We start from the raw sequence: 21,585 nt of genomic DNA on the forward strand, positions 1-21,585 counted from the left end.
TTCTTTATTCTCAACTCTGGCATCAATTAAAAGGGCAAATTTCCCTTTCTCTTCTATAGTTTAATTTTTTTTATAAAATAATTTTAAACGTCACAAATCCATTAACCAAAATTCAAATAACTTTCTTCTTTGATTTTCTATATTGATTATTAGATCAATTTGGCTATGAGATATATTTATTTACTCGTTGATTGATGTTATTCCATAATACAGATTAACGAATCATTATTTGAAACTTATTGGACTTAAAAAAAACTTTCATAATCTAATAATTTAAATAAAAACATTCAAATAATTCACTAATTAATTTATAAATTTTTAAAATTAAACATTTAAAAAGTAAATTTATAAATAATTTAATAATCTTATGTGTAATTTATCAATTTAAATTGTATTTGTGTAACGATGGAATTTGTGTTTCATGGTGTTGTTTTGTCATTCATTCGGTGCTTTTGATTGTGGCATACTAACATTTATGAAATTTTGTTTGATTTTAAGTGTTGGGAAATTCTTAAAACTCGATTGGGTGTTTATATCTTACTACCATAAGATACCACTCATTATAGTGTAAATATGCATGTTTTTTTCTTCTATTTTTGGTACATGAACGATATAAATTAAATTTATTCATAGTTGAGTTGAGTCGGTTTTTAATAAAATTTCAGGTTCGTTTTATAGTTTCGAGTCGACTTGAAAAATAGGTTTAATTTTTTGTCTAAGTTTGATTCGAATTGTAGATCTAAACCCAGACTCGACTCGTATTTAAAATTTATTTTATTCATATATAAAAATAAAACATCAAAAATACTAAAAACATTAAAATAAATGTTTCTCAACAAATTAAAAATAAGTTAAAAAAATTATTTATACTTAAATAACACCAAGATATGTACAACTTAACAAGCAAATATTTTTAAAATAGTAGCAAAATTAATAATAAAACAAGGGTTATATAAAATCTAAACAGTAACAATAAAATAGTATTAACATAATAGTGAGATATCAGTAAAACAGTGAGAAAACAATAGTAAAACAATAATTTTTTTAATTTTTGGTAAATTTTAGGCTGAATCGAGCCTGGACAAAAAGACCTTACTCAAGATTAGACCTATTTTTTAAAAGAGTCTTATTTTTTGCCAAAACCTATTTTTCGAATATATATTTTTGTCCAAACTTTCTCACTTTTCAGACCGATGGCCCGTCCTATGAACAGATTTAGTATAAATATATTAAATCATTTTAATTTGATATAAGAATATTGGCAATAATTTACTCCTATAAGTGAAAAAGATTAATTATTATAATTAATTAATTATAATAAATTTTATGATTTAATTGCAACTTAAATATATATATATATACATATCTTAAAATTTCCATTGAATTGATTATAATTTGGAATGTTTAAAAATACCAAATTAACATATAAAAATATGGCATCCTCCAATCAGCCAATACAAAGGGTGGTGGTGGCCAGGTGGGATCACATTGAATATTATCAATACAGTATGCAGAAAAGACACTAACGTCGTGATCAAACTTCGGTTGAGACAGCGGCGGTTCATTTGAGCCGACGGCAGAGGGTGATTCCATCGCCGACAGGAAGCATACAGATCTCAATCCTGGGGTCAACAGCAAGAGCCTTGTTGAGTTCCATAACAAAGTCTCTATAATACCTGACGTACTTCCGGAGAGGAGCATCCGCCGGCGCCACCACCGACCCATTCCACAGCGTGTTGTCGTAGCCGATCAAGCCACCCACTTTGACCAGTTCGATCAACCTCTTGTGGTAGTTCAAGTAATTGTCTTTATCAGCATCCACAAAGATAAAATCATACGACCCATGATTCTTTTCCTGCAAATTTTTGGAATTTTCAATCACAGAAACCATTAATATAAATTCACTCTATTAAACAAAATCTAAAGAACCAAATTGATGGGGTTGTTGAACAAAAAAAATTACATCTTGGAGTAGTTCATCAAGAACCGGCATTGCAGGGCCTTCTTTGAACTCGATTTTGTGTGCAACACCAGCTTTTTGGATAACAGGTAGACCCAACTCATAGTTTTTTCTATTAATATCCATGGCCAAGATCTGCAAAAAGCATTGAAAACCCTAATTAATTTTTTTTTGTTATTTAGTATTTAAATTTGACAATTAAATCCATTTTGATTGTTGAATTTAACGAATATAAAAATTTGATAACCTAACATAATCTTAAAGTGTCATCTAATTTTGATAGTACCAAAGCGGACAAAAAAAGTATAGACATAAGGGTAGGATAATTTTTCTTACTTAGTCTCTAAACTTTTTTTATAGTTTAAATTAATCCATGAATTCAACAAATTATCCTGTTTTTATCTATATAATAACATATATCATTATGATATTATAATATTAAAATGTCAAATCCTCACAAATATTAAAATTGAAAATAGTTATCAAAGTGTAAAGATGAATGTGAATTTTTTTTCTAGGTTCAAAGAACTATCATTTATACCTTTCCATCATGAGGGAGAGCAAGGGCAGTGGCTAAAAGAGAATAGCCAGTGTAAACCCCAATTTCCATGGTGTTCTTGGCATTGATCAACTTAAGCAACATGTTCAAGAACTGGCCTTCATCAGCTGATGTTGTCATCAAGTTCCTATTTTACATTTCACCATAAAAATCAAATTAAAAATCCCAAACCATAAATGACAATTAATTGGAAAATCTAAATGAAGAAATAAAAACCAACCATGGGTGCTTGGCAGTCAACTCTCAGAGCTCTTTCATAGGTTGAGGCTCCCTAGGATACACACTGGTTTCAAGTATATACTGCACAAAATCAAAAACCCATGTCAGAAAATGATCAAGAATGCAATTTTTTCAAAAAATTTGAACACAATCAAACAAGTTTCAATCTTGAAAGGATGGCATTGATTTACTTGGTAAAGATCATCAGTTTGTAAAAGGCTTTTGTGGCCAACTTCTTGGTGTCTAGCAGCTTGAGATTGTTGCTCGTGTATTGGTTGCCATTGCTATGAATCTTTCAAAAAAATTACTTATTGCCTTTGAATGGTGGTAAGCTGTGTGTGGAAATGTAATGGGGATTGTGGGGGTGGGGGTGGTATATAGAAGTTGAAAATCCCGGTTCGACCGGTGTTTTGGGTGGATGGACCGGCTGCCAACCCGGTTTTGGGTTGGGGGGGGGGGTGGGGTTGGTGAAGTACCAAAATTTTGCATTATAAAATGGGATTTGGGATTGGGACCCTATTTATAGCACACCATTAGGGCTGGCTGCATGGGTCAAAAATAGTAGGACAATGACTCAATGAGTCAACATGGCTTGATGATTAGGGTCAATGACTCAATGCAATGAATATTCTTAAATATAAGTTTTATAATCTTACCAAATCTCTAAACGAGGTTAGTTAAAAATTTTGAAGTTAAAATTAAATTATATATTTTTATGATAATAAAAATATAAAATTATTATTTTAATAGTTTATATTTTTATAATTTTTAAAAAATTAAGTTAAATTTTTATTATTTTTAAAAAAATTAAAATATAATTTTATCATTATTAATTTAAAATTTTACAAATTATAAAAACAGTCTAAACATTAAAAAAAAATTATCTTAGGGAGGGCCAAGCCCCTACCAACCCCTTTCAATTCCCCACTAAATTAAGCCTAATTGACAAAAAGTCAATTATACTTTTTCTTATAACATATTTCTCAATTAAAAAAAAATCTTTACTCATTTAATTAATTATTCCTAAATATTTGTGGTTAAAATTGGCTGTAAGTAAAAAAAAATACAAATAGTGGGAAAACAAATTAAAAAAAAAAGACTTATTGGGTTAAAGAGATTTTAGCATGATTTATTTTGGTTAATTTTTTGGGTGTAAATTATTAAACTATTGTTTTTTAGGTTAACAATTTAACGAGAAATATTTAGCTGTATTATCTAATTAAATTAATTTCTTAATTTTCAAAAAATATGAAGACTTTTAATAAATTAAATTAGATAAACTGATTCCTCAAATTTTAAATTGTGAATATGTTTTAAAAAGTCTAAAATATCATTCAAAAAGTTTAATTGTAAGTTTTAGTGTTAAATGTTAATTTAGATATGGCATGCAAGGGCGTAATTGGAGGGCTGGCAGTAGCAGTGTTCAATCGGTTAACCGACTTCAACTATCATTAACCAAATTAACTGATCCTTTTAAACCCTTAACCGTTAACCGAACCAAAATTTTTTCAAAAAATTTAGAACCGAACTTTTCCGGTTAATCTGGTCGGTTAACCGAATTAATTCGGTTTTACCTGAAATTTGCACACCCCTAGTTTGGCAAGGTTCTCGGCCTTCCCTAAAATGAAAAACTTTTCATTTAGACATTTTAAAAATTTAAATTAGTAAAGGTAAAATTATACTTTACCCCTTAAAAATAATAAAAAATTGATTTAATCATTTAAAAATTATAAAGATATAGACTATCAAAATAGTGAAATTACATTTTTACTATTATAAAAATTACAATTTAATTTCGTACCATTCAAAAATATTCTTCGCTTTGCCCCTAATGACATGATTCATTTCTTAAACACGTATAAATTGATACATATATTAAACCTGTCGAATTCAAATTAACATTTTACCTCAAAACTAACAAAAAAAATAATTAAAACAATATGTAAATTTAAAGATTCAATTACAACATTTATTTTAAAATTTAAATCAATTTAAAATTTAACTCATAATTAATCAATTGTGGTAAATTTTAATTTTCAATAACTTTCGGCTATAATTTTAAGCTTTTAGTTCACATTTGAGCATGTTAGCAAACATGGTTGTCAAAATTACAATAAGGCAACATGCCTTTCCATACAATTTACAACATACACAAAAATAAAAATTTGATTCTACATTTTATATAAAATTTTTAATTATACATAAATATAAAAATATAGCTGATTAAGTATTAACTCGATTGGCATGAACATTATTGTCAATGCAAGAGGACGTAGATTTGAGTGCGTTGAAGTGCATTATCCTTCTATTTATGGATTGGGAGGGGCTATGAATAATTCTAAGTATGGTGCAAAAAAAAAACAAATATGATTAGAACCTATAATAAGATTGTTGCCTTTCAACCCAAACCCAAAATTGATTGCCCCCAGTTTCATCCTTCATTACCCATCAAGTAATTGCATTGGCTTTCTAAACTCTATATTTTTTTAGAATTTTTTGGATAGGTCGGATCTGGTTCGAGGTAAGATTATAGATGATATTAGTGTACTTTATATTTGTATACATTTGATTTGACTTGAAATATGAGTCTCTATAATTGACTAACTCAAGTCTATTTTAAACAATATTCATATTAATTTTTATTTTTTAAATCAAAATATTTTTAATTTAATATTTAATTATTCTATATTTTTTATTAAAATATTAAACACAAACAGATATTTTTTAATATTTACAAATCATTATAAATTTTATTTTTATATGATATGATTTACATAATTTATAGAAATAAAATTTATATTGAAAAATCAGAAAATGAATTGAGCTAAGCTGTTGGAGCTCAAACCTGGTCTCTATTTAAAACAACCCTAATTTTCTTTTATCTAAATTTATTTTTTAGATTTTTTTTCAAACCCTATTTTTAAAATTGAATTAGACTGGCTAGTTGTATTAAGAACCAATCGAGACACCGATTTGAAATAAGGGATTAAAATGACTAATTCATGAATTGATTGAACTGGATTTTTTTATATTTTTTAATATATATTTTAATAATTTATTTAATCAAATAAAAAACTGATGATGTAACTGATCAACCATTAACCTAATCCTGAAAACCTTGGCCCAAATCCTTTTAAATATCAATAGAGACTTGTTGATTGAGTTGATGAGGGACTATAGGCATGAGTTCAAATCGTATTATCTCCATCCCCAAGCCTAATATTATATAGTTGATATATTTATTTATATAGAGAAAGTGTTGACAGGATACAAGTTTAGCGACCAACTAGGTACAAATAGACAAATTCGGGGATAAAGTTATATATATTTAATAGAATGTTTAGAATTAGTCATAGCCACTCCTAAACCCTTACATAGGATGACAACGCGCTTTAACGCACTTGAATCCACGTTCTCCAGCACTAGCAACAATACTGGTGTCAATCGAGCTAACACTCAATCCACACAAAGTTGAAAAATATAAACTGTTTTACCATTAAATCCAAGTTGGTGATAATAATCTGTATGCCTATATATATACGTTTTGTTTTGATTCATATATAGTAACGGCATTGCCTAATGATTGTATTTTGGACTCATCAAAACAGTGTATTCGTCCTTTCTTTGCCACCTTTTAAACGCCTCCTCTCTTTATCTTCAGCATCATCACGTCTTCCCTTAATTCCCCTTTCTCTTTCAACCTACTTAGCTATCATCATGTCTGAAGAAGGCCGCCATGAAAGCTTCTTGTTGTGGGAAAAAAACCACCAGTCACGGCCTTTATCCATTTCAGACAACAACAATAATTCACCTGGTCTTGGCAGTGAAGATAAATCTGCAACCCATAACAATAACCAACAACAAGAAGATAATTCACAAGCAGAGACCAAGAAGAAGAAGAAAGGGAGTGAATCAGATGATGAACATGACATGCATATATGGACAGAAAGAGAACGTAGGAAGAAGATGAGGAACATGTTCTCTAATCTTCATGCTTTGCTCCCTCACCTTCCTCCCAAGGTATTTTATTTATATTTATATTTATATTTATATTTATATAACTGTGAATGATATTTTAGATTTAGAGGGTCAATGATTTACATACCTAAATTAATTCTGAACTTTAAAAATTTTTGGGGTCTCAACAAGTATGAGTGAGGATATTAATGTATCTTGTAATATATTAATAATGAGAAACCTTATGTGTTTGTTTATTAGTGTTTTTCACTCTATCTATCGTTGAATTGAATATTTATCCAACTTTTAGTCATTCTAGTTATGGAAAATGTAGGATATTTTTATGTTTGTTTTGTTGTTAATATTAAATGGGTCTACATGTTATAATTCAAGAAGTTAGCATCTTGATTACACATGTTGAATTGAGTAGCAAGAAATTCGATATTCATTAAATAAAATCTAGGTTTCAACATTATAAATGATAAATAGAAAGAACTAGTTGAAAGAACTTGCTCCTGAAATGGAATCCAATTCAATTCAACTCCAAATTTAATAGGATCCATAGGGAGTCAAAAGAACATATGAACTTCACAATATTGGGTGTTCACCCCATTCCGAAGATTGTGGACTTATTGATTAAGGGTGTCCAAACTATTCCGAAGATATGATTGATCCACAAGCTAGTAGTTTAGTAGTGTGAGTGTGTATGGGTGTGTGAATTGTGATGGAATAATATCAAATATATATTCTAACTTAATCTTGTATCCTGTGCAGGCCGACAAATCTACCATAGTTGATGAAGCAGTAAACTATATTAAAACCCTACAACAAACCCTCCAAAATCTAGAAAAAAAAAGCTAGAGAGATCAATCCAAGGAGCCATTAATGTTGGTTACCACCCCTCATTAGCGATGAACACTCAAAACCAAACTTTGGAATATTCAAGCAGGGAGGCATTCTTGGCTGATCAAGTATCTTCTTCGTCAACTGACTTAGCCAATAACAACAATGCAACCAAAATTTCAAGTTCCTTTTCAATGTCGACCCAATCCAGACCTGTAACATTTGAGACATGGACATCTTCCAACCTTGTGTTGAATGTGTGCGGTAATGAAGCACAAAAAACCGTGTGTTCACCCAAAAAACCAGGCCTTTTGGCCACTATTTACTATATCTTGAAGAAGCATAAAATGGAGGTGGTGTCTGCTCAGGTTTCTTCGTTTTGTAAGCACAGCATGTTCATGATTCAAGCCTGTGTAAGTTTTCTATGTTTTTACTTGATAATTTTCTTAGCTACTTATTCATATCATTTAAAGATTTCAAAATTAGGATTAATTGCCCTAATGCCTTCAAATTATGGTTTAGATTCCAAGTTTGGTCTGATTGAGTCCTCAAAATAACATTAGTATTACACCGATTAGCCTGGTCATCAATTTAAGAGTTATAAATAGTTGGAATATAACGTGAAGCATATTTAAAGTAAGTGGATGAAATTGTAAACATATTTTTACCTATCGCATAGATAATTTGGTCTGAAATGTTAAAGAAGAAAGATAATGTCAATAAAATTTTAGAGGATTATTTATCTTCTATGTTTTAATAAGTCAGATTCAAGTTGTCCATAAAATTGGTATACACGTGTTTATAATTTTATCCACGTATGTGTAGGGACGAAACTAAAAAAAATTGGGGGGAGAAATTAAATTATATATTTTTATGTGAGCTAAAATACAATTTCACCGTTGTATTGACACATATCTTTATAGTTTTTAGGACTAAATCAAAATTTATTATTTGGGGACAAACAATAATTTTACTATTTATTTACTTAAACTTTTATAAATTTTCTGAGAATAAAAAGCATAATTTTCCATTTAAGGGGCAAGCCTTTCCCCTGCATATGTTTTTTGAATATGATCCACATCATAGTTGATTCCACATTTAACAAACAAGCTAATGACTAAAATCATAGACTAATTTGATTGCTACAATACCAATAATTTAATGACTCAATCAAAATATTTCAAAACTTGAGATCAAATTAAAAATCTAAATCGTAATTTGATGACATTAGTGAAATTAACCCCTTTTTTATGGTATTGCTGGCTTATAAATAGGGTTGGATTTTGATACAAACAGTTGTATATGTTGGGTGAAATAAACAGGCAAATGAAGCTTCTAAACAGTCGGTAGAGACATTCCAAGTCGAAGACATGTTTAAACAAGCTGTTGGTGAGATCATGTGTTGGGTCTCTTCATAATCATGCATGTGATAAACTAAGGGTTGTTATAGATCAACGGTGTGTTTTCTTATTATTAATGTAAAAATAACGATAATTATACAAAAATTATAATGTGAGATAAAAAAAAATTAAATGCACAGCATTAAAAATAAATCCACCTTCAAAAGGCCTAAGCCTTCAAATATATATAATTGTTGGGTTTTTTTTTTAAATATATATATATATATGCTATATTTTCTATAAGAAATACTCATGGAGTAAATGATCTATGGCCATATGAAACTTACAAGGAGACCCTTTTTAACTAAAGTTATATGTTGTTAAAATAATTAAGTAAATTTTTTTATGTGAATATTGAATTAAGTATGTTCAATTATATATAATAATTATTTATGTTAGTACTTTTTTAAAAAAAAATTCACATCATCATTTTAATGATAATAATCAACGATGTTATAAATTTAAATTTTATTTTGTATATGTGTAATTAATGTATCCTTTATGTCTATTTTACTGTAAAGACTAATTATTTTGGAGTCTATAGTTATCCTTCTAATAATGTCGTCTTTAAAGTTCAAACTCAAGTTCTCTCATTAACAGTGCAATATATTTTAACATTATATCAAATTTAAACTTATTTATAACATTATAAAAATAGAAAGATTAAATTCTATATTAAAATAGAAATTATATCTATAACTTGTATGAGACCGATGGCTAGACTAACTCGATTTACATCAATTTCGAATTTGTATTATTTTTAGTTTGAATTATTCAAGTTTCGCCTTATAATATTTTAAATAAAATTATTGTATTTTAAGATCATTTCAAAGTTTTAATCATTTCAGTTTAAATTTTTTTTTAAATTCAAAAGTCAATTTCAAATTTAAATTTCACAAATAAATTAAATTTTCGAGTTTAAATCACAACGAGACGTCAACCTCTACAATACCTACTCAAAAAACATGGTCCAATCCATGTGATACCATCGTGTTTTTATATAAATTCCCACCAACATGTGACTCATCCATCATCTCCTCCGCACATGTTTAAAATATAAAAGGCTAAATCACTATTGTAGTGTCTAAACTTGTAATTACTCTCATATCAGGGGTCAATTTTTTTTGTTAAAATTAGTCATTGAGTTTGATAATCGTCCTCATATTGGAGTCTGAACTAAGTAACTTTTTTAAATTGAGGCTTAATTTTTTTTTCTAAGTTAATCCCTAAATTTAATAATTTTTCCCATATTAAAACTTAAACTCCAGAGCTTTTCAAGAAAATATTAAGGACTAATTTATATAAAAAAAGTTTCTAAGTTTCTAAGTCTCAGTATAAGAATAATTATCAAATTTAAACCCTAAAATGTGATTTAATCTAAACTTAAAACCCCGCACACCCCTATCCCTAATACCACAATTTTTTTCCCCATGATTCACTGCACATGATTCTTATGTGGACCTAAAAGCATGCACGCGAGAAACCATTGAAAATGCTAGAACCTTAGCCATCTTTTAGCCGCTGTCAAAAAAACAAAAACCCAGTCTCAAAGCTTTAACCCCACCAAAACAAAGCAACAAATAGTAATAAAAAAGGAAACCCAATTTTTCACTGTCAGATTTCAGACCAAAAAATAGGCCCCGAGGGGCAATGAAAAAGAAAGATGAAGAGGAGGCTGGTCTGGTCTGGATTCCAGGGGACAAAATTTCAGTGTTTTGAATGTGATATTTAAAAAAAAAATTTAAGTATCAGCTTTCTATAACCAGAAACTGGATTCTGTACTGTGTTTCCAATGTGTGGTGTTTCTTTATACAAGCCAAAATAATTATAACAACTCAAACCTTAAAACAAAAACATATGCAGATTTTGTTCACAAGTTCTTGATATTATTGTTAATTGTTAAAAACTTAGTTAGATTTATTTTAGAATTCGTGTTCAATATTTATCCTCTTTACGGTTCTATAAAATACAAAAAATTATTTTGGTCTTGGTGCAATTGATTTGGTTATGTTTTAATTTTAGATAAATTACATATCATTAATAAATTTATATTTTAATTATTTTTGTTCACGTCAACTATATCAATTCTCTTTTATAGTTTAGTTTTATTTATGAAACAGTTTTAACGTCACGAATTTATTTCTATTATTTTTAAATCAATCTAAGTTTAAAATATATTCTTTTATTTATCTATAAGTATTATCGAATAGTTAATTTTATAAATAAATGATAGAGCCAACGTTCAACTCTAATTTCCAAGAAAAGACTGCTTAACAGCTATGAAACATGTGTTCACTCACATCTATCAAATCAAATCATTTCCACATTTTTATTTAAATCTTCATAACATTGATCAAATCAAATTAATTTTTTTTAAAAAAGATATTTTTTTAAAATAAAAAAATTACATTATTAAATTAATTTTATAAAATTTTAAAATATATTTTAAATATTGATTATTTAATTGAAATGGAAATTGGTTGATAGGAAGGATTGAAATTGATAGGAGCAAGAACAGAGCTAACATTTTCATATTGATTTGCTTTTAACAAAAATTCTTAGGTACAAAAAATTAGATACATGAAAATTACAGTCTTCCTCTATATACTTTGATCTAAACACTAAAAAAAACCCAGAAATTATTATTTTAAATTTTTAGGTTTTTGATTTAAGCAAAAATAATAAAAATTTAAAAATATTGGTCTTCTTTTTAATGGAGAATCTGGGTGAAGTACTTATCGTTTTCAAAAGGGTACGATTTCACTGCAAGCGAAATCATCCGAATTTCCGATGGAATCTTCAGGCCACGAATCCCGAAGCAATTTAAGCAGCATTTGAGCTTTCCTCTTAGCCCTGTCCGTACAATCGCTTTGAACCAGCAGCAGCAGCTGAGTCAGAACGCCCGCGCTCACCGCGTCCTTTTGACTCTGTTCCGATTCCGAACAGAGTGCCATCAACGCACCAGCGGCGTATTCCGTGGCCCTGTCGGAGATCCTCAGTATCGTCTTTACCAAAAGCGGGACAGTGAGCGCGTGTGAGGCGAAGGCGGAGCAACCCGAGGGGATCCGGCATAAGAGTTCTATCGTTGCTAGGGCTCGTTCGGCATCACACTTGTCTAGATCAGTTAACCGGTCAATCAACGTTTCGGCAGCTCCGGCTTGTACGGCTTTGTGCCTAGTTTGTTTCAGTAAGCACAAGGCGAAAAGAGCTCGAACGCCGATCCTCAACGCGCGTGGATACGAACTTAGGTTTTTCAATATATCGGTAACGCCGGCGAAGATTTCATCCACATTGCAAATCTCAGATCGGAGATCTGATGATCTCAGCCCGGCGAGAATGGTTTCGATGAGCGAAGCTGAGTTGACTCGTACTTCGATCGAGGAATGGAACAAGAGTTCCGACAAATACACCACTCTGTTCGAATCTGAACTGATCTCCGTGCACTCAGACTCACTGAGTTGAAACATCACCAAAACCGCAAGCGCCTCCTGGCTCAACTCCGACGAAACGGAACTCACATCGGTAAACACAATCCTCATCAGTATCTCCTTAGCCTCATGAGAACAAATCACGTTGCGATTCTTCTCCGATTCCCGAGCCAACCCCTTGAGTCGAACCAAAGCAGAATGACGAACCGAAAACGGATTCGAAACCGTTGAAGCCTGGTTCAACAACGACCTAACCATACCCGGTTCAGCCGGTTGTTTAGGCGTGGGAATTCGTTCAATACCAAAAGCCCGGTTCGCAACACACCAATCTTGTATAAGCCGGCGAAGTGTGTGGTTAGGGATGAGAGTGAAATCCGACAGTGGTGCTCGAGTGACCGGACAAGTGGTGTTGCCGGTAGCAGCCCATGACTCGATACTGGTTCGGTCATAGGTCTGGCCGGTGCTAACAGTTACCGGGTCTCGCATTAATTCGAGTGAGATTGGGCACCTGAAATAGTACGGAACTTGAACATTACACAAATCTAAAGGCTCTATACTTCCAGGCATCTCCAAAGCAAGAACAGATAATTTTTTTTTTCTTTTAAAAAAAGGACACTGGAAATTCTCTGTGAATGATGCGTGGTTTTTGGTTTCGAAAGCTTTATATGAAAAAAAAAAAAACAGGTTGGAACAGAGAGACAAGATCCACACGTGTGACAGTTATAAGTCCGGTCTGTGGAACCTAACTGGGTAACCAAGCAAAAGGTTTGGTCAAAGGAAATGTGCTCACTTTGTTTGGTTCCTACTTTTTCTGTTTTTTTTCTTTTACTTTTTTTCACCCTAAAAACTAACTTCTGATTACACCCACTATTGGTTTGCGGTAATTGTACCATCAAGTATTTTTTCTTTATATATTAGATAATAAATTTATTCATCTATACTATTAAAAATTTACTATTATATGTTATAATAAGGTACACATTAATGGTGAAACGTAGTAGAGGCTCGGGGACCATGGCTCCCCCTAGGTTTAAAGTTTTTTGTAATTTAACTCTTTGTAGATATATACTATAATCCTCCTAAAAATATAAATCGATTTTTATAATTTTTTAAAAATATTACTTTTTTGAATCAATTGTTTTTATGTGAAATCGATTGTTATGTTGGAATACTACTTCTTTTGAATCGATTATTACGTAGCACGTCTAATTGTAACTTGGCCCCTCCAAGATTAATATCTTGGCTTCACCATGAGTACACATGGCTACTCACATGGCACACCATGTGTAATTGTTTAGTTATTCTGTTAGTTACGCCAGTTTTTAACAGTAAAAATGAATTAAATTTTTAATAGAAATGATCAATTTACTCTTTAATTTAATGTACAATAACTATTTTACTCATTTTTTCGAATAAAATAGATAAAATGTAATCTAACTTAAAATCAATCTGAATCTTGATATTTTTAACTATTTTAATTTACAATTTACAATTTCGAATTTTATCTAAATTGAATTGATTAATTTTATTTTAATGAGGTTTAACGAGGTTTTATATTTAAAACAACAAAATTAACTTCAAAATATTATATAAAAGTATTTTTAAGAAATACGATTTTTTTTATTTATTTGAAAATTTTTCTTTTAGACTTACTAATAAAATAGTAGAGGGACTAAAATCATAATTAGACTTTTATCATTGACGTAAGTGTCTTTTGCAATTAAATCCTTATAGTTTGGTGTTTTCATACATACTGCACTATCTTTTTTTTTTGAAAATACCAAATATACTAGGATTAAAATTCATTCAATTTTATTTTTTTATAAAAAACATTGAATTTCTTCTTCTTCCTTTTTTGTGTGTATGGTGCATGCTGTTATGGTTTGTATGTCCCATGGGATTAAAGAGGACAAAAATTAAGGGCAACGCTTTTACAGTCTGGTGCCTGGTGGGGTGTCAAATCTTTGCTTTATTATGTGACTGAATTAAATTTTTAAAAAAAATATAAAATAAAAATCAAACCAATGGCACCTTTCGAGCTTTTGTGGCTTAAAAAAAAGGTGGCAATGACTAAAAGATTCCACAAATATTTTCTTTCTCTTTTTCTTTTTTTTGCCTATAATTAGCTTCATAATGGTATTCTTAGGTTGCTTTTAAAAGCCGTAAGAGTAAAAGTAATAAAATATCAAATACAGAAAATTTTTGGATTCCTTTAATTGGTTTTTTTTTTTAAATTTACTATTCAATTCTTGATTTTCGTATTAAATGGGTTTTGTTTTATGAATTTTGAATATAAATATCTGTTTTAAGATTAATGTTTAGATAATTACTATTTTTTGAGTTTTTATTTAACTTAACATCATATTATATTTTAGCGAATTGAGTTTTAGCTCAATTGGCATGAAAATTACTCCAATGTAAAAGAATATGAGTTAGAGAGTAGTTATGAGTAGTTCTAAGTATTTTATCAAAAATAACAGATATGGTCAAAACTTTTAATAAGATAAGCAATAACTATTAACGACTCAACATGACACTAATACTTATACTAATTGAATTAAGACTCGATAAAAAAATAAAATGTTAGATAAGGATAATGGGAATCTAATCTTAATCAAATAGTGGGAGGAAGAAAGTGATTGGGATATTTAATTATTATGTTTGAATTGTCTGATATTAATACAGTGGTAGTGGCAGTCAAAGGTCAAAGACTAAGATATATGTTTATTTTTATAAACAGAGGAATATGTGGGGTCCACCCTCCAGATTGTCTCTCCACTTTTCTTTTGACCAATCAAAAAAATTCATAAAAAATAAAAATAAAAATGGTGGATAATAACATCAAATAGAAGTGGGTGGGTCCAAAATGAGTGGACGATGTTGAATAGATTGGACCCCTTACAATATTCTTTTCCGCTCTATGTATACTATTTACGTCAACTAAATATCCCTTTCTTATAATAATAGAGAGGTGTTTTTAGTTTATTTTGAGTCGGATTTGAATATAATGGAATGAGTTATGGGTTAGGTTAAGTTTAGTAGGGTTGAGCTGAAAAAATAAAAAATCGATTTAAATGTGTTTGAATAATTTATGAAATTTTGAAAAAAAATATTTAATTTATAGTTAATTTTAATTTTTATGATATAAAAATATATAATTTTATATTTAAAATAGTGAATTTTTTTTTTGAAAATTTAGTGTAATTTAGAAATACTTATGAAAAATACTTTGACATTTTGTTGAATCATATTCGAATGTCATAAAACAAAAGTTATTACATCAATTGTTGCGACGAAGATGAGAGGTTCATGTCCGACATATTTCAAGGGATCAAAACGGAGTTGCAGATCACATGGCTAAATGTGCTGACAGACTCTTTGCTCCGTTTATTTATGAATTGATTATTGTAATTGCCTAGTATTGTCTATTTTCTACTAAAAAGAAATTCTAAAAATAAAAAATCAAATTGAATTATGATGACTGGTTAAAAAAATTTGAAAAAACTCGACCGAATCGAACCGGATTGATATCAACCTTAAAGCTTAGGCTTGAAAATTGTTTTAGAATTTGGTGAAGGTTTGACCTTACCCATGAACACCTCTATAGTAAACATGAAGTGTTTAGATTTTGCATTTCATCATTACGTAAAAGCTTAGCACATATTTATTTTAATTTAAGAATTTTGAGATTTTGGGTTCGAATTTTATTTTATGAAAATTTGTAAATTTTATCTTAAATTTATTCGGATTTTATCTTAAATTTATTCGGATTAGTTAAATGGCTGTAGATTTATTTAATCATATTAATGGATTCAATTATCAGAGGAATTGAAGGGCTTAAGATAGTAAATTTGGAAGGGGATACCTAAAAGAGAGCAAAAGGAAAGAGAGGTGGAAAAAGTCGGTGCCGTTTAGCGGCGGAGGCGCACACGCGTGATGGGAACAGTGCGCCACACGATCCACGCGCCCGCCCTCCTTGCTGTATCCGGTCAACCCGGCAATGAATTGCCGCTACAGCCTACTCAATATTTGCCTGCCCCGATGCACGTGCCAAACCAGCACGTGTTTCCACCTCCTTTGAGTGTAACAGAGTTTATTCATTTATGGTTAAATATTGCTATCAATCCCTTATACTATACGAATATTATGAATTTAGTCTTTACACTCTATTTTGGTTAATTTCAATTCTTATATTTTTCCAAAATATCTAATGGTAGTAATTAAATATGTTAAGTAAAATTTTGGCACGAGCCGTGTATTAAGTAATTGTTAAACATTTTTAATCCTTATATTTTTTCGATTTCAATTCTCATTCAAACAATAACCATTAAAGCTATTAATTAAAATAATCAAATTAGAATATATGAACTAAATTTATAGCTTATGCATCATACAAGGACTAATAGATAAATTTAACCTTTATTTATTTGTTTATTTATTAAACAAGATAAGCAACAAATTTTTTTCACTTGGAATTTTGGCATTCAAAGAAAAACATTATCCAATGACTCAACATTGAATTTTGTGCCCTTTCAAGTTGGTACAATGCATGAAACTTAGATTTTATAGTTTTTAAATTTAGGGTAAAATAAATTTGGATTCCCTTTTTTACTTATGTTCTATCAAGAGTTTCGTCAAGGAACTATCAATAGATTGAGTCTTAGCTCGATTGTTATAAAAATTATTATCAATGTAAGAGGATGTAGGCTCAATTTTTAAGTGTGCTGAAGCACATTATCTTTTTATTAATGAGTTGAGAAAGAGTTATTAGTAGTTCTAAATATTATATCAAAAAGAACACATATCATTAGAATCTATAATAAAATTGTTCGGAAAAAAATTAAAATGTTAAAAGTCTGTCATTATATATTTACTTTATATTTTTATTATCATAAAAATTTAATTTAATTTTTTGAAATTTATAAACATATAAATCATATTTTTACTTATCATAAAAATATATAATTTAATTTCGAATTTTTTTTATTCCCATGTGAACTTGAGGGGTACAAAGGTAGCATATTTTCAAACACCCCCACAAAATAATTTTCTAGTGGAGCACTTCACCAATTCCATTTATCATCCAATAAAATTAATGAAAAATACTCTTTTTTTTTTAAATATCATTCATTGTACTAAGCTCTAATCGCAAATCTTATCATAAATTTAATAGAAGATTTCCAAGAATATGCCATTTTTTTAAAAGTTATATGTAAAAGCATCATTATAATTATAAATATAAATAATATATATACAAAAAATTATGTATTATAAAATTTAAATAAAAAAATAAAAAATATATATAATTTACGTAAAATAAAACTCGAACTCAAACCGGACGCAGACGCAACTTCTAACCCATCAAAAGCATCATTGGCAGGAATATGCCATAAATGATGACAAAACTCACGACAGATTCCCCCTATTTCCCTACAATATTTGTCAAAGTCTAGGGGCTCCTTTGGATCACCAGCAAGTTTCAGTGTGGTGAGATTTAAAGAGTAAAAAAAATTTGAACTGAAACGCAGCTCTATTTGGGGTGTTTGGCAAGCACACCAGTAAGCATTTTTCACCTCACTGTAACCTAAAATATTGGCTGGAGTTAAAAGCTTCAGTGGACTGATTTGGAAGTCCAAAAATAAGAGTAATTATTATTTTACCCCTCCAATTCTTCCTTTATTATTTATTTTATTTAAAACAGATAACATAAGTTTAATATGTCATTATTTAATATGATTTAATTTACAATAAAATTATAATTTTTATTTATAAATTTAGTATAAATACAATTTAATTTATATTTTATTATTTGATTCAAATATAATCTGTAAAATATTTTGATATTTTATTATGAATATAATTTAAAAATATTTTATTGTATATTTAAAATATTTTGATATTTTATTATGAATATAATCTGTAAAATATTTTGATATTTTTGAATTTTTCTCTAGTTTTAATTTATTTTTAATTATTTATTATTAAAAATAAATATAATTGTAATAATTTTTAATTATTTATTAATTTTGTAATTGTTAAATAATTTTAAAAACTTCTATTATATATATTTTTAATCTAATGTCCTTAAAAGTCATTTTCTATTTTCACCTCACCGCTACAACTGCGTTTGAATCCAAACACACACTCCACCGCTGTTTCTAATCTCACCGCTACAGTATCCAATCTCACCGCTACAGTACCTAATATCACCGCCACCGCTGTTTTTAACCTCACCGGAACTAAACACACCGCCCATCCAAACCCACCCTAAGATTGGGTGCTTTGTACTATCGTATTTTGAGGGATTTATTACAAATTAACTCCCCCTAATTGATCATATTCCTTTTTTGCATATTAAAATTGGGTAGTTTTGATTGAATTGAATACTTACAAATATACCACCAATTTAAAAATTGGACCGAATCTCACATTTAATAAAAAAGTACAAATTTCAGTAAAAGATAATGTAATATAGATGAAACACTATTTAAACCGACATAGTACAATGTACAAGGACCAATTGTAAATAAACAAACAAATTGTTTAGATTTGAGTGTTCACAATTAATCACAGTATTCAAAAGTACACAGCTGGGTTTTAAGTTTTGGTGCATGCTAATTGTGGCTGAATTGTAGTTTGGGTCCTTTTATTATCTTTAAATTTAAGATTTAGTCCATGTACTTCTATTAAGTAGATTTGATCTTAATACTTTTGGAATATTGTTAATTAGCGGTCAAGGGCGTAGGCAAGGAGCAAGAATCTTGGCCCTTAAAATGGTAAAATTTTCATTTAGACCATTTAGGTTTGGTGGAATTGTAAGGTTTTTTTTCCCTCTCTTTTCAATGTACATTTTATGGTAAATATTCAAGTGGAGTGTACCTTGCATTTTGGATGAAACAAAGTTAACGTCGTGACATGGAAGAGCTGACACTTGACGAACCGATAAACGACGTCACGGCATGGCGACATGTTCCTTACTAAATCGGGTTTCTTCTCCCAATTAAATTTTGCTATATTTTCTCAATCGAACTCTAATAACTCTAGAGATATTTTAATCAGATTAGTCCACGAATTTCAACCTATAAATAGGGCTTTTAACGACCCTAGAGAGATTGATTCAACAACACAATTAAGAGAGTTTTGTGGAAATTTCGGGAGACCTTATATTTTTGGGTTTGGGTTTGTTTTTGTTTTTCCATCTTATTCTCCTCTTCAATTATTTGCTGCTTTAGTGAAGTTTCTTTTACCCATAGTTTTTTTATCCTTTTTAGACAATTTTTTTAAGTAAATATTTATGTCCAATTTTCTCTATTCGTTCTTGTTTGTTGCTTAATTCAACTTTATCCCCAACAATTCAAGATTTGTTCTTGCTTTTTCTAACAACATTGTCTCCAAAATTTGATCTTGCTATCACTTTTGAAGAATGTGTCTTATACAAATTAATATAATAATAAAATTACATTTTAACTCCGTCAAAAATTATAATTCATTTCTAACGCATTAAAACAATTTTCTCGCCATGACTCTATCAATAGTCTCGGTTTCTTTTTTTCTTTTTTATTGCAACATATCATATTGACATGAGTTTTTGTATTAGAGGGGTGTTTCTTTTCTTTTAAAAAAATATATAATTATTTTAATTAAAATAATTAATAGTGAAACTAATGACATTGTAAAAGTAAAGAGGTTAAATTATGTCAGATTATAGTAAAGTGATTAATACCAAAATATGAACATAAGAGAGGGATGAAAACCGAAATTCGACCCTGAATTTTAGTGGATAATAATGAAGCCATTGAAGGACTTAAAATAATGGGAATTAAGGTTTCTTGAGCTGTGCACGAATAATAAAAGGATTACTTATTTTAATGATGAAGTGACCATTGATTAATGCAAGATTAACTCTTAAGTGATGGACCAATAAGGAAGGAGGACCCCAAACTTAAGTATTGTTGACTTCACCCCCAATTCCGTACTACGCTAAAATATTAAACGAATCTTAAACTTGCCATATATGTCACAAAAAAAATTTGATTTGGCAGGAAATCATATTTAGCTGCATAATTGATAGGAAAACTCGTCCAACTAGGCAAATTTTTTACACAGTTGGCAGGAAAATTCGTCAGTTGGGCAAACTTTTTGCAAAGTTAACAGGAAAGCTCTTCCAGCTGAGTGAGCTTTCATACACTCTTAAAAAATGACCTATTTTCTTAAATTTTTAAAAAATCGACCTATTTGACCAATTAACATTTTTTTCCATATATGACCTATTTAACCCTTAAACTTTATTATGTGAATTTTCTTAATACTTTTATTATATCTAGATAAATTTCGAATGTTTAACTTTCTACTAGAAAAAGGAATTCTATCGCATGCGTATAGGTAAGTAAAATTACATATTTAGAATACAGATTTGTGTTTTAAAATAACATATAATAACTAATAAAATGTATAGTTTGAAATTAATTAATAATAACACATTAAATATGTACAATATCAAAATAAAGAAACAAAATAAATGGTAAGTAAAACAAAATTTAAACATATGAATTTATTAGATTAAGAATACTAAATGAATATAATTATTTATCATGATGTTATCATTAATCATAAGTTTGCGTCCAGTTAATTGAGATACCATCTCAATCAAAAACATTATTAATACTAAAAATCTTATTACATGCGTATGCGTGTGAAAATCACAAATTTAAAACACAAATATGTACGAATGGTGCTATCAATCTTAAGTCGGTGTTGAGTTAACTTTATAACATCAACTCAATCAAATACATTATTAATAAATATACAATTCACGGAGGTAATAAAATGTGCATGGCAAAATTAAAATGTATACAAATGTCAAAACAAAATTTTAATTGAGTGATAAATTAAAAGTTTTACTAACGCAATCAATGCGGGTTCAAAGAATATGACTTATTTTAATTATGAAAAGACATTATTCTAATTTTCCTAATTGAGTTTATAATTTACTCGTTACACCAACTCAATCAAAAGCCTAAACAATCATATAGATATTCATAAATTATTAATTTTTTAATTTTCGTGTTCACATTTTTTTATATAAGATGATTTTGTTCGTCTCCAATACTTTTTATAGTTAAAAACTATTTCTGTATATCAACATGATGTATAAGTGACACATGTCACTATTTGATTATTATGGCAACCACGTCAATTTTTAGTATTTATAAATAGATG

At 29.1% G+C, this 21,585-nt stretch overlaps 1 protein-coding gene and 2 pseudogenes across 1 annotated transcript; 1 reads left to right on the forward strand and 2 right to left on the reverse strand.

Annotated features, from left to right (window-relative positions):
• Positions 1-1,365: 1,365 nt before the first annotated feature.
• On the reverse strand, positions 1,366-3,035 carry LOC107935012 (caffeoyl-CoA O-methyltransferase-like; annotated as a pseudogene).
• A 3,400-nt stretch (positions 3,036-6,435) lies between these two features.
• LOC107935015 (transcription factor bHLH95-like) lies at positions 6,436-8,258 on the forward strand (annotated as a pseudogene).
• Positions 8,259-11,455: 3,197 nt separating this feature from the next.
• LOC107935041 (U-box domain-containing protein 26) lies at positions 11,456-13,298 on the reverse strand. Its single transcript, XM_016867576.2, has one exon. The coding sequence runs from the start codon at positions 12,931-12,933 to the stop codon at positions 11,683-11,685; it is 1,251 nt and encodes a 416-aa protein (XP_016723065.1). The 5' UTR covers positions 12,934-13,298; the 3' UTR covers positions 11,456-11,682.
• Positions 13,299-21,585: the final 8,287 nt, after the last annotated feature.

The sequence above is a fragment of the Gossypium hirsutum genome, chromosome A03, assembly GCF_007990345.1.
Source record: "Gossypium hirsutum isolate 1008001.06 chromosome A03, Gossypium_hirsutum_v2.1, whole genome shotgun sequence".
In the NCBI taxonomy this organism is placed as follows: domain Eukaryota; kingdom Viridiplantae; phylum Streptophyta; class Magnoliopsida; order Malvales; family Malvaceae; genus Gossypium; species Gossypium hirsutum.